This window comes from Brassica napus, chromosome A4, assembly GCF_020379485.1.
Source record: "Brassica napus cultivar Da-Ae chromosome A4, Da-Ae, whole genome shotgun sequence".
In the NCBI taxonomy this organism is placed as follows: Eukaryota; Viridiplantae; Streptophyta; class Magnoliopsida; order Brassicales; family Brassicaceae; genus Brassica; species Brassica napus.
Genome location: NC_063437.1, coordinates 1,188,096 through 1,200,944, shown reverse-complemented (window position 1 = coordinate 1,200,944; position 12,849 = coordinate 1,188,096). Strand labels below are relative to the sequence as shown.

Here is a 12,849-nt window from a genome sequence, read left to right as displayed (position 1 = left end):
CACTGTTAGTCCTTATATCATATTCAATTTGACGATTAGGCCCATTAGAAACCAGATTACAAATTCCACCCCTACAACTACAAGCTAGGCATCATCTATTTTCTAAATAGACCTCGTCGTCCGTCACTGATCTCACAACTCATCTCAACGAGACTTTCGGGATCAATCATGGATGAAGAGTACGAGGTCATCGTTCTCGGCACCGGTCTCAAAGAGTGCATCCTCAGCGGTCTCCTCTCCGTCGATGGCGTCAAGGTCCTCTCGATCCCTCTTCCCTCGTAGCTTTTTGATTCATGATCTCGTTGATCCGGATTAGATTCTCTGATTTTAATTTGTATTATGATGATCGGATCTCAAAATCAGATGAGATCTCCGCTTGTATCATTTAGATTGATGAATTCAAATGTATAGTCCGGTTTAGTATAAACCAAACTGGTTATATAATCCGACTTGATATATGTTCGGTTTATGATTACTTGTTATGTGATAAGCTTTATTGGTTTGCAAAGGTATTGGTTTTGGTGGGAGACTGATGATGAGAAGTGTTGTTTTTTTTTTTTGTGGATATTTAATGAGTAGGTGCTTCACATGGACAGGAATGATTACTATGGTGGAGAATCTACATCTCTTAATCTCAACCAGGTTCTTCTTTCTCAGCTTTTCTTTATAGGTTTTGTGGTGGTTTATTAGCAGTTACATTTATTATACGGATGATTTTTGTTTATTTCATTTGCAGCTTTGGAAGAAGTTCAGGGGAGAAGACAAGGCTCCTGAGCATTTAGGTGCTAGCAGAGACTACAATGTTGACATGATGCCTAAGGTATTTGTTGTGCCATTCGTTTTATTTTAGGCTAATTAATTATAATTATGACTCACTAATTAATTCAATGTGATTGACCAGTTTATGATGGGGAATGGCAAGCTTGTGCGTACCCTTATTCACACAGACGTTACAAAGTACTTGTCCTTCAAGGCCGTTGATGGAAGCTATGTTTTCGTTAAAGGGAAGGTACAAGATTCTCTCTGGTTGCAGATTTTTATAGAATCGTTTTTGCTGATGACTCTTTAACTGTTGATGAAAATTTTGCTTACAGGTTCAAAAGGTGCCAGTGACTCCTATGGAAGCCCTGAAGTCTCCTCTCATGGGTATTTTTGAGAAACGTCGTGCTGGAAAGTTTTTCAGTTATGTTCAGGATTACGACGAGAAGGATCCCAAGACACATAACGGAATGGATTTGACCAGACTTACAACTAAGGAACTGATTGCGTAAGCTGATTCCCTAATCCCTTCTAAGCTTGATTCTGGTGTTAAATGAGTTTCTATTAAGATTTTAACCATTTAGATAACACTTCTGCAGGAAGTTTGGTCTTGATGAGAACACTATTGACTTTATTGGTCATGCAGTGGCACTTCACACCAATGACCAGCATCTCAATCAACCAGCCTTGGATACTGTAATGAGAATGAAGGTAAAGTTTTGAGACTATCCCTTGTTTTTATTAGCTGTCTGTTTAGTTCTGAAGCAGCTAAGTTGATATTCTCGCTTTAAATGGCTGGGTAGCTCTATGCGGAGTCTCTTGCACGTTTCCAAGGAACCTCTCCATATATTTATCCTCTCTATGGGTTGGGAGAACTCCCTCAGGTTTATCTCTCCCTCAGATATTTGCCTTGGTTGCATGAATTTTCCTGAAGCTTTAGATGATTAATTTTTTTGATTCTTCTGTGATTCTTCTCTATCTCTTCTCCTTGTTTAGGCTTTTGCACGACTTAGCGCTGTCTATGGTGGCACTTATATGTTGAACAAACCTGAGTGCAAGGTATCTCTCTTCCTCCTTTTTATACCATCTTTGTGTTTTTTTTTTCTTGTGGTCAAGTCTGTGAGAAGGGTGTGAGATGTAGAATAGACTCATATACATCACTGTTAATATTATGGCAGGTAGAGTTTGACGAAGAAGGAAAGGTTACTGGTGTAACATCTGAGGGAGAGACCGCACGATGCAAAAAGATTGTGTGTGACCCTTCTTACCTGCCCAACAAGGTAATATTGAAGTTCCTAGCATTTTCAAAGTATCAATTATGATTTAAGCTTACCCTTCTTTTTTTTCTGGTTATTTGCATTATTTGTATGAAATGTTTCATGATATGATGAAGAATCATGATCGAACAGGTTAGAAAGATTGGCAGAGTTGCTCGGGCCATTGCTATTATGAGCCACCCTATTCCAAACACCAATGACTCTCACTCAGTACAGGTCATCATACCTCAGAAGCAGTTGGCCCGCAAATCAGACATGTAATTTCTTTTGTATTTTGCCTTTTTAATGTTTTGTGATGCCTAAGCTCCATCTCAATACCATATTGCATATGTTCTTAAGCTTGCTATAAGATTATCTCTTTTCATATAGCTGGAAACCCTCTTTTGAGCACAACTTGATTTCACATCCACACACAGACATTTTTGTTTTGTCATTTGTTACCATTCTCTTTATTTTTCTCTGTTGGTTCTGACGTTGTGTGAGGTCTCTATACTCTGACAGGTATGTATTCTGTTGTTCGTACTCCCACAACGTTGCTCCCAAGGGAAAATTCATAGCATTTGTGTCGACAGATGCAGAGACTGATAACCCTCAAACTGAACTAAAGGCTGGAATTGATCTATTGGGCCCTGTTGATGAGATATTCTTCGACGTGTATGATAGATACGAGCCTGTCAACGAGCCTGCTCTGGACAACTGCTTTATATCAACGGTAAGCTGAGACCCATCTCTAGTTTCTGTATCAGTTGAGTGCTTTAAGTATCTAACGCTTTCGTTGGTGATTACAGAGCTATGATGCTACAACACACTTTGAGACAACTGTTGCTGATGTGTTGAACATGTATACTCTTATCACTGGAAAGGTAAACGTTCTGAAATTCCCTGCGGATGGATATGTTGATGTCATGTAAAGAAAAAACTTTGGTTTCCTTTACATCTTTCACATCAATTTTGTGTTCCTACCTCTTAATGTCTTGTGTTGCAGCAACTGGACCTAAGTGTTGATCTGAGTGCAGCAAGTACTGAAGAGGAATGAGGAACCACAAAGAACCGGGTGGTTCGTGCTCTCGAGTTGTGGTTTCGACTCTTGCTTTTGTGTCCTTTTTTTTATTATTGTTTGTTTTTTTCGGTTTGAAGACCAAACATACAGATGCTCATGTCTAGTTCCCCTTACTGTTGAATTCCCGGTTAAGACATACGAAGCTCTTTAAGACTTGCTTGCCTCTACTTTGTGTTTACTTATTTTTCTCGTTATTAATTTTTAGAATGTAATCGTGTATGAATTTAGTGATGCAATTAAGCATAACTTTAACGACAATGATTCACCTTGATTCGATTTGGTTTAAAATAATCTGAGAATACGGAATGGAAGTGAATAATAATTAAAAATGGTTTGAATTTTGTTCAAAAGGTTTCGTGGTGTAGTTGGTTATCACGTCAGTCTAACACACTGAAGGTCTCCGGTTCGAACCCGGGCGAAGCCATTTATTGTTTTTTCCCCATTAAGTTCAAAATATTAAGATTTTATAAAAAAGAACGCCGTTGCCGGGATCGAACCCGGGTCACCCGCGTGACAGGCGGGAATACTTACCACTATACTACAACGACCTTGTTTATATTTTGCATGAGTGCCTATATTTATAAATATATAAAACTTGGAGCAAAAGAATCAAAGACAAGTAACGGTTAGTACTAATCCAAATATAGTTTCATTTTTCTTTATAGAAGTAGTAAAAAACATATTTTGCTTTGGTATCAAATTCAAGTATGATGACTACATTTTTCATCATAGGTTTTGTTACTTGTACCTGAATGTGTCCTCCTTTGGATCTTGTACTCTTCTCTGACCCTAATGGAGTAATGGGTCTTTGTCCTCTGTTATTTATTTTACTCTTCCCCTCCTCTGTTTTGGAGTGGTAACTTGAATCCTTTGCCGGTTGGCTTAATGATAATTCAGCGTTTAAAAAAATGTCAAGATTCTTCGACGTGACTGATCATAATCAGTGTTTATTTTATTTTGTTATAGCACAACATCAAATATTCGTATCCAAGTAGAAAGAATGGTGTTTTGAGACGTAAACTGAGATAATTCGGACAAAGTGACAAAATGAAGACGAATGACTAGTGAAATTGTTCAAAGTAATTGCCAGTCATCTTCATGCTCCTCACCAGATATCTCTGTAGATGATGCCACAGAGCTGGTTTCTGCAATCCCACGCTCACCACCTCTGTGAGATTGAGTCACCGTGAACAATGGAGCGCCGTTGGCGTCTCCTGCTAGCTTCGTTGCTCGTATACAAAAATCATCAAAATCATCTGTTTACCAAAGTTGTAGCAAGTGATATCAGCAAAAAAAAACCTAAATAAACCGGTATTGAGTATAGTGTAACCAAACCAAAACCAAAGAAATTAGAATTGAGTTGTTGATACTGGTTAAGAACGATTAAAAATTTATTGAACCAGTACAAGTACAGACCTTTGTCCCGGCAATAGAATCCAAGAGCTAGCGACGGGTCTAGCGACTCCAACGGAACATAACGAAGAGTACTGCAGCAGATAAGTAGGATAAATAACTAGTGAGAACCATGTAGAGACAGAACTAAATGAGGCTAAAATGATCAATTAACTCACTTGCAATGGTAAGACGATGTGTCAACATCTTTAGTTTCTTTGTTCACTGTCACTACCTACCAACCATTACCGATAAGAGGCTTAATCAGTGACACCAAAATGTGAGATGAAGCCCATGGATGATTAATATCAGTCCCACAAACCAATTGAACAATAGATATATTAATGTGACAGAGACAATATAATGATATCATGAATATGAACTATCTTGATGTCTCTAACTTCAAATCAAAGCATGCCAGATCAAAAGTTTACTAGTATTTTCGGTAATCGTAAGTCTTTTCTGATACTAGAACGAGAATTTATAAGTAGTGATCAGGAAAACCTGTTGAACATCGTGTGGATCAAGGTAGAAACCTTTGTCTTCTTGAACTCCAACTATGTAAGTCGATGCACCTGGCTTGCCACCCAAAATCCCCAGGCTTTGAGGGAAACTGAAAGTGGCTATCAGAGATGGAATGTACCTGAAAACAAATTTAAAACGTTTTAGAAAGATACCAATGATTGCATAGCCAAAATTTCATAATAAGTTACTCCTGCACACAAACTCTATTACCATAACGATCAAATTTGATAACGTCACAAACCTTGGGTTGACTTTGTCAAGTCCAAGAACCAGTGGGACCAAGAGAAGAACTGAAGTCCACTCAGTTTCTCGTTCTGTATACTCCAAACAAGCTTTAGCAACATCTTCTATACAGAGAATTGGAGCTCCACCTCTCTCCCCATCTTCGCTGCCAGAAACGATATGAACAGCCATGGCAACACCAGTTTCTTCTCTTTTCTTCCGAGCTAATGATTCCCATGATCGACAAACAGCATATGGTCCAACCCATGACCCAGCAGCCAAGCCATAAGATTCTCCGGCTAGTATAAGATTGTGAATGGAGAACGCCGAAGCCTCAGAATCACCAAAAAGTTCCAAGATCTCAAAGTATTCCTCTTCAGACGGCTGCATCATCAAACCCAACAAGCTCAATATAGTATTGTATCTTCAGTAACTAAGACACAGGCTGGAAACACACAACAACTAACCTCAGATTCCTTTTTCCTCCAAGACCTTCCCAGCCTTTGAAATAGCAATGCCTGTTTAAAGATGGATCGCATAAGAGAATGTGTAACCTCAAGCCAAAAGATTAAAACTAATCACAAAATCAGACCTGCGCAAAGAGCATTTGTCCGCTTCGAAGCATACAACCCCATCCAACATCACTAGTATACGTTGTCTCTCCAATAGGCTCAAAACCTGTTAAAAAAAAATAATAAAATGAGTTCTCTGTAACCCACTTAACGCTAGCTTGATCTGAACTCTGAAGTGAATCTACAAACCTCTACGATATGTTATTAATATCAAGGACGAAAAGTCTTGTCTGAATGCATCTGCTTCTCCTAAAGATTCAGCTTCTGAGATTTTATAACAGACACCCAGTAGCCATATCTCACTTGTAGTGCTGGGAATGCCGGTCCTACTCGGCCCTAAAACACGATCTTGAAACCTCCTAATCGCGCCACTAGCCATAGAAGACGCTGTGTTTACAATTACTGTCCAACCGTTAAGTGTGGATTTATCACGTTTCTCATCTGCGGTTGATGATGAAGAACATTTTGAAGGAAGAAAACTATCACACATAGCCTTCATTACCTAGACGTAAAGACACAAACGCAACATGTCTTGTCTCATATAAGAAAATCAACCCCCAGAAAGAATCTACCTTTTTTGTCTGCAATAAAAAAGGATTGAGAGATTAAAAAAAATGCATCAGGTTCATATCAGCCAAGGAATCACAGAGAATCTAATGAACACAACGATTAAGATAAAAGCCATAAATGCATATTGTAGCTAGTTTTTTTTTTTTTTTTTTTGAATTATATAGAGGTATACTGGCTCCACAGAAGTGATCCAGACTAGTCACGTGTTGCCACGTGTCGGTCCTCGGTCCCTGGCGATGCCGAAATGTTAATTTCCCAGTGGCCGGGATTCGAACCCAGGTAGCGGTACTCACAACTGTAAGCCCTTTACCACCAGAGATAGAAGCTCCGGTTCGTAGCTAGTTATTGAATCATAGAGAATCTAATGAGCTTCAACAGGTTAATATCAGCCAAAGCTAATACTCGATTCCGATATGTAACTACACAGCACTAATCGAAATTTGAAAATCAGATCATGCAATCAGAAAGCATATGCACAAAGATTCCTCCTAGTCCAATTCGAGGAACGAGATTTGGCAATTTAAAGAAGGATCACCTTATTCGAATCGATCAGGCTGACTAGGTATGAAGGAGATGAGACCTCCGGCGACGAAGAGACTGCGAATCAACGGAGACTCCGAAGAATAGAAGAAGTTTGAATTGGGGGAAGATCGATTTCGTGTTTTTAGGGAAAATATAAAGTTTCGTGTTCTCCTTTTTTACGTAATAATTATCTTTTGCTTCCAATCTCGATTGATAAAACTTAAATTAATTAAACATTGCATTACCATAATCCAGAAATAATTAAATACTGGATTAAGATCCACGCCTTGCGCGAAATGAATATTATATATAAAATTTATTTTATATACTATATGTTTTTAACATATTATGAAATAATAAATATATATTGAATAATTAAAAGTCACTAACTATTACTTATATAATTAAATTGGTGCAAACATATAAGAAAAAATTATTAATCCAAAATATATTTTTTTCTATTTGATATGGCATATAATTAAATTTATATAATCGTGACATATATAGTATATTTTAATATTAATATTTATTAAATAATGGTTTTTGCTTATATTTTTTTTTATTATTTGTATCTGTTATACCAAAATTTTAAATTACTGATAACAAAATTTTTACTGTGGGATTAATAGATCAAGTAATTAATAAGATTTTTTTTAAATTAAGTTGTCAATATTTTTTCATATTTTTATCAAAAAAATTGTTTAAAGTAAATTTCAAAATTAAGATATTTATGTATTATTTATATGGAATATATATATATATATATATTTATATATCTTTCATTTTTAATACTTATTAAATGAGACTTTTAACTTATATAATTTTTAATCATTTGTATCTTGTCATAACAAAAAATTTAAATCATGGATCACAAAATTTGAATGTGAGATTTTTAACAGTTTTAGTAATTTATACTCATTTTAAAAAATTCAAAATATAACATATAAAGAAATTTTTTTTAATTATATGGTTACTATGGTTGTTTAATTTATTTTAATAGTTTAAAACTAAACAAATATAATATAAGATACATTTATTTTTATCAAATCCCTTATATATTAATTGAGGAACATTTGAAAAGATGTAACCTCAATTTTGTATTAATTAAAAGAGGCCCCAATGCATAGGTGGCACTCAATTAGGTAGTCAATTACATTCAATTGAAAAATAAGTAGGTCCACATTCGATTTTTATATGTTGTTAGATACATAAGTTGGTCAAACTATATGATAAAATGATATGATATGATATTTTCTTTCCTTAAATAAAACCTACGGAATTACCATAAATTACTAATATATATATGACAATTAATGAGTTTAATAATAAAGATTTGATAACAATGTATATCTCCTCCATCATTTTTTGTTAAATTTTATATTATTAAAATAAATTAAACAATCAAATTTGCTATAAAAATAAAATTTAGATTTTTTCGTATATGTTATATTTTGAATTTTTAAAAACGACAATAAATGACTAAAACTATTAAAATTATTATGTTAAAAATTAATGATCAATGGTTTAACATTTTTATTATAAGAAGATACACATGATTTTAAAACCATATGAGTAAAAAATATCATTTAATAATAAAAAAATATATATATATATATATATATATTAAACACTATATACCATAAGATTACATAAATATTTTAATATTAAAACTTTCAATGAATTTTCAAGAACATTTATAAATTATAAACTTATTAAAGATTTCAGATTGAAAATTTTGTTATCGATAATTTAAATATTTTGTTATAAAACGATATGAACGATCATAGAACCGTATGATTATAAATTCTTATTTAATAAATAACTATACCAAATATACTATTCCTAGAAAAATAGGTTGGTCCATCTTAACTTATATTACACTTTTTATTAAACTAACTATCGAATTGATAAATAACGTACCAAAAAATATTTTTCACTTTCCTTAAATAAAAGCTACGAAATTACCTAATATGATTAACGTATATGTGAAAATTAATTATAATGAATAATAAATATTTGATAACAATTTTTGTACCTTAGTTCTTTTTTAAATTTTATATTATTAAAATATATTTAGAAATTACATTAAATATATAATAAAAACATTTATAATTTTTCTTATATGTTATATTTTGAATTTTTCAAAACGTCTATAAATTATTAGAAATTTGAAGATCCCCACTCTGAAAATTTTGTGATCAATAGATTATTTTTTTTGTCATAATAAGTTACAAATGATCATAAAATTGAATTAATATGAACTTTTATTTAATATTATAAGAAGATACACATTATTTTAAAACCATATGAGTAAAAAATATCATTTAATAGTAAAACATATATATTTATATATATATATATAGATTATACTATATACCATAAGATTACATAAATATTTTAATATTAAAACTTTCAATGAGTTTTCAAAAATATTTATAAATTATAAATTTATTAAAGATTTCACATTGAAAATTTTGTTATCGATGATTTAAATATTCAGTTATAAAATGATATGAATGATCATAGAACTGTATGATTATAAATTCTCATTTAATAAATGACTATATAAAATATACTATTCTTAGAAAAATAGGTTGGTCCATCTTGACTTACATTATATTTTTTATTAAACTAACTATCGAATTGATAAATAATCTACCAAATTGTTTTTTGCACTTTCCTTAATTAGAAGCTACGAAATTACCTAATATGATTAACGTATATATGAAAATTAATTATTATGAATAATAAATATTTGATAACAATTTTGGTATCTTAGTTCTTTTTTTTTAATTTTATATTATTGAAAGATATTAAAAATCATATTAAATATATAATAAAAACATTTATATTTTTTCTTATATGTTATATTTGAATTTTTCAAAACGTCTATATATTATTAGAAATTTGAATATTCCCACTCTGAAAATTTTGTGATCAATAGATTATTTTTTTTGTTATAATAAGTTACAAATGATCATAAAATATAACGCATATAAATTTTTATTTAATAAATATTCAAACTAAATAATATATATATATATATATATACACACTAATGATTTAAAGCAACAAGATTGGCTGATCAATTTAGTCGTCCAGTTGAAATCTTTCAAAAGTATGTGAAAGACTAAAGTCAAAGTAAATATGGATTTAGAATAGTAGTTATATTTTACTAACCAAATACCGAAAAAAACCGAACCGAACCGAAACCAACCCGATATCCGGATTGAACACCCGTAATCCAAATGAAGCCAAACTATTGTTTCATTCTCCAAAATATAATAAAAATAATAACTTAATCCCGTGCAAGGCGCGGGTCTTATCCTAGTCTTTATTATTCCAAATCACTAATTGTCATATATATTTTAGCCACATTAGGCAATTCCGTAATTTTATTTAAGGAAATAATGAAGCACATTAATAATGTATTTATGTATAGTTTAATAAAAAAACTTATTATATATTTAAATGAACCAACTTATTTCTCTAAGGATTCTAAAAATCATTATAGTAATGACATGTGTCTACAAAAAAAATATTGTAATGCTTCTCAAATAATATATAGGGGATAAGAAAAGCTTATTATAGTCAAATGGCAAAGCCTTATTATTATCATATGAATAGGACTACGTGGAATGAGATGAATTAAGAAAAATGGAATACAAGCAAATGGAATGATAACAGTTAAAGAAATAAGATGAACTAGATTTTGACCCGCACGCCTGTGCGGGTGTATTTTTTTAAAAAAATATGATGCTATTTGATTTTTATGTCACTATTTAGGGTTGGGAAAAAACCTCGAATTCGAAGAATTGAACCGATCCCAATCCGAATATGTAATACTAAATCCGAACCGGAATTGATTAAATATCCGAATTATTCAAAATTTTGGTATTTGAAGAACTGAAATCTAATCCGATCCGAACCGAAGTATTTTGGGTATCCAAAATAGATTTATATACTAATATATACATTAATTATTTTTAGATTTTATATATATAAAAACATCCAGAATATATATGATACTTTTTAGTTTGCTTAAATGCTTGAAAATATATACAAATAATCAAACGTAAATATCTTAGATAGTTAAAATATACTCAAAACTCCAAAAATACTTTAATAATTATTAATTCTCTACCAAATATTTAAATCAAACCTATTTAAATTGATTATCCAAATCCGAACCAAATCCTCAAAGATCTGAAATGAACACGAAATCCCAAAAAGACCTGAAAACGATAACGAACCCGAACGCCCACCCCTAATCACTATTGTATATATATATATATCTTATATGTGTCATCATAGGTTACAAAATATGTGTTATCATATAATTAATCATATTTTATAAGTACCATCAAATAAGTTTTCTTATAATTAATAATATTTTATACGTACAATGATATAAATAATCACATAAATTATATTTTAAAATTTAATGTGAAACATAAAAACCATAATTTAAGTTGGTGTTTGAAATTGGGCTTTGTATTGTATTTTTCTTATATATATTGAAAACATTTTTATAATAGTTATTGAAAAATATGTTAGTAAAAATGAAATTTTGAATATATGTTTATTTTTGAATGAATTTTTGATATAAATCAATTTTAAATTATTATTTTGATTTGAATATATATATTATCAAGTAACATAGACTTATTACTTTTTAATATAATGTAATGGACTTCCAATTTTTTAGTAGCATAAGCCCATTATTTTTTTCTAACTTACTACTATCCATGTTTCCAAACAATACTATTTTTTAACTACTATCCATATTGTCAAACAATCTCAATGTGTACTTCAACTTTAATAATATAGATGAAATTACAAATATTTGTGTAACATAGTGGGATGGAAACAAATTTAATTTAAATTTAATAGATCTTTTTAAATAATATAAAACTGTTGTTTTATTTTTTCATTCCTTCTATTCCATCCATTCGAGAGATTTTTTGTTTATGAATGATTTTTAACTTCATTCCATTTTTTCCCACGTATTCTATTGGAATTGATGGAATATAGATTTTTTCATTCAGCTCAAATGGTAACTTTTTTGTGGAATCTTCATGTATGGCTCATTCCACATAATTTTATTCTAAAAAATGTATATCCAGCTGCAGCCAAAGTGTTTAAACAAATGGCAAAGGCTTATACATAGCCTAATATTTACTTATGGGCTTTAGGTATTACAACAATGTGTGATTTTAAGCTTATTGAAAAGAGAAAAATGTGTGATTTTAATACGTCAAACCAATTTGTCAGGGAAACAATATATTTCTCTTCTTTCCTCATCTAATCACAAAATGGGATTAGGGTTATCGAAACACATGGGTTGTGATGGGTAAATGTTAGAGTAATTGAGAGGAAATTAAAAAAGAAGAAATGAGTGGAAAATTATAGAGTAAACATATAAAAACGAAAATAGTTGTTAGAAGAAATTAATTGAACCCAACGCAACTTTGTTATTCTTGCCAAAACCAAAGAGAAAAAACCATCAGTTTTACTCTTTCCAAACAATAGTTAGAGTAAAAGAAGTAAAACTGTTTTCCACTTGATTGACACAATAAAAGATGAAGTAAGAGTAAATGTGTTTTCAGCTCAAAATATATCGCTAATAATGACTTTCAATCACACTCATGAAGTCGCAAGTCCTTTCGACCAATTCCAAAGTCAAATCATCTTTGGGTAACCTTTGAATATTTTAAAAATATTTACAAAAAATAGTAGTTAAGAAAGATAAATATTGCATGAATATTTTGAAAACTGTAGAATGAGCAAAACGTTTTAAGCTGAATGAACTATATGATTGAGAGAAAAGTGGTATTTATATAGTAAACTAACGGAGTAACGATGCATGTCAAGTTATTGATAATCAAAAAAGGAAGGTAAATAAACCCAATTAGCCACCAATCAAGCAATACTAAATTCACTCAATCAC

General features: G+C 31.3%; 2 protein-coding genes and 1 non-coding gene across 7 annotated transcripts; 2 read left to right on the top strand and 1 right to left on the bottom strand.

Annotated features, from left to right (window-relative positions):
- The first annotated feature begins 41 nt into the window (after window positions 1-41).
- On the top strand, window positions 42-3,308 carry LOC106445121 (guanosine nucleotide diphosphate dissociation inhibitor 2). The gene is made up of 13 exons (XM_013886632.3): window positions 42-255; window positions 580-642; window positions 737-820; window positions 902-1,009; window positions 1,095-1,267; window positions 1,359-1,470; window positions 1,563-1,643; window positions 1,756-1,818; window positions 1,938-2,039; window positions 2,169-2,293; window positions 2,538-2,748; window positions 2,825-2,899; window positions 3,022-3,308. The coding sequence occupies exons 1-13, from the start codon at window positions 169-171 to the stop codon at window positions 3,070-3,072; spliced, it is 1,335 nt and encodes a 444-aa protein (XP_013742086.1). The 5' UTR covers window positions 42-168; the 3' UTR covers window positions 3,073-3,308.
- Window positions 3,309-3,446: 138 nt separating this feature from the next.
- TRNAV-AAC lies at window positions 3,447-3,520 on the top strand. The gene has a single exon. It is a non-coding gene; the product is annotated as a tRNA-Val (tRNA).
- Window positions 3,521-4,027: 507 nt separating this feature from the next.
- LOC106445119 (cysteine protease ATG4b) lies at window positions 4,028-7,139 on the bottom strand. Of its 5 annotated transcripts, none has more exons than XM_013886630.3 (10): window positions 6,913-7,139; window positions 6,310-6,388; window positions 5,997-6,209; window positions 5,828-5,913; window positions 5,703-5,753; window positions 5,255-5,619; window positions 4,993-5,131; window positions 4,668-4,723; window positions 4,513-4,583; window positions 4,028-4,352 (listed from the first exon to the last, which is right to left on the bottom strand). In XM_013886630.3, exons 3-10 carry the CDS (start codon window positions 6,184-6,186, stop codon window positions 4,171-4,173), a joined length of 1,140 nt encoding a protein of 379 aa, XP_013742084.1. In that variant the 5' UTR covers window positions 6,187-6,209; window positions 6,310-6,388; window positions 6,913-7,139; the 3' UTR covers window positions 4,028-4,170. The 5 variants fall into 5 exon arrangements, with proteins under 5 accessions (XP_013742084.1, XP_013742085.1, XP_022573586.1 ...); XM_013886631.3 differs by having other exon boundaries at window positions 5,997-6,194; XM_022717865.2 differs by having other exon boundaries at window positions 5,997-6,248; window positions 6,380-6,388; window positions 6,913-7,096.
- Window positions 7,140-12,849: the final 5,710 nt, after the last annotated feature.

Coding starts and splice junctions, on each gene's coding strand:
- LOC106445121 (XM_013886632.3), top strand. CDS start 169: ATGGATGAAGAGTACGAGGTCATCGTTCTCGGCACCGGTCTCAAAGAG. Junction 821..901: donor ATGTTGACATGATGCCTAAG/GTATTTGTTGTG, acceptor GTGATTGACCAG/TTTATGATGGGGAATGGCAA. Junction 2,040..2,168: donor CTTCTTACCTGCCCAACAAG/GTAATATTGAAG, acceptor ATGATCGAACAG/GTTAGAAAGATTGGCAGAGT.
- LOC106445119 (XM_013886629.3), bottom strand. CDS start 6,306: ATGAAGGCTATGTGTGATAGTTTTCTTCCTTCAAAATGTTCTTCATCA. Junction 5,620..5,702: donor GGAGGAAAAAGGAATCTGAG/GTTAGTTGTTGT, acceptor TTGATGATGCAG/CCGTCTGAAGAGGAATACTT. Junction 5,132..5,254: donor CTTGACAAAGTCAACCCAAG/GTTTGTGACGTT, acceptor ATTTGTTTTCAG/GTACATTCCATCTCTGATAG.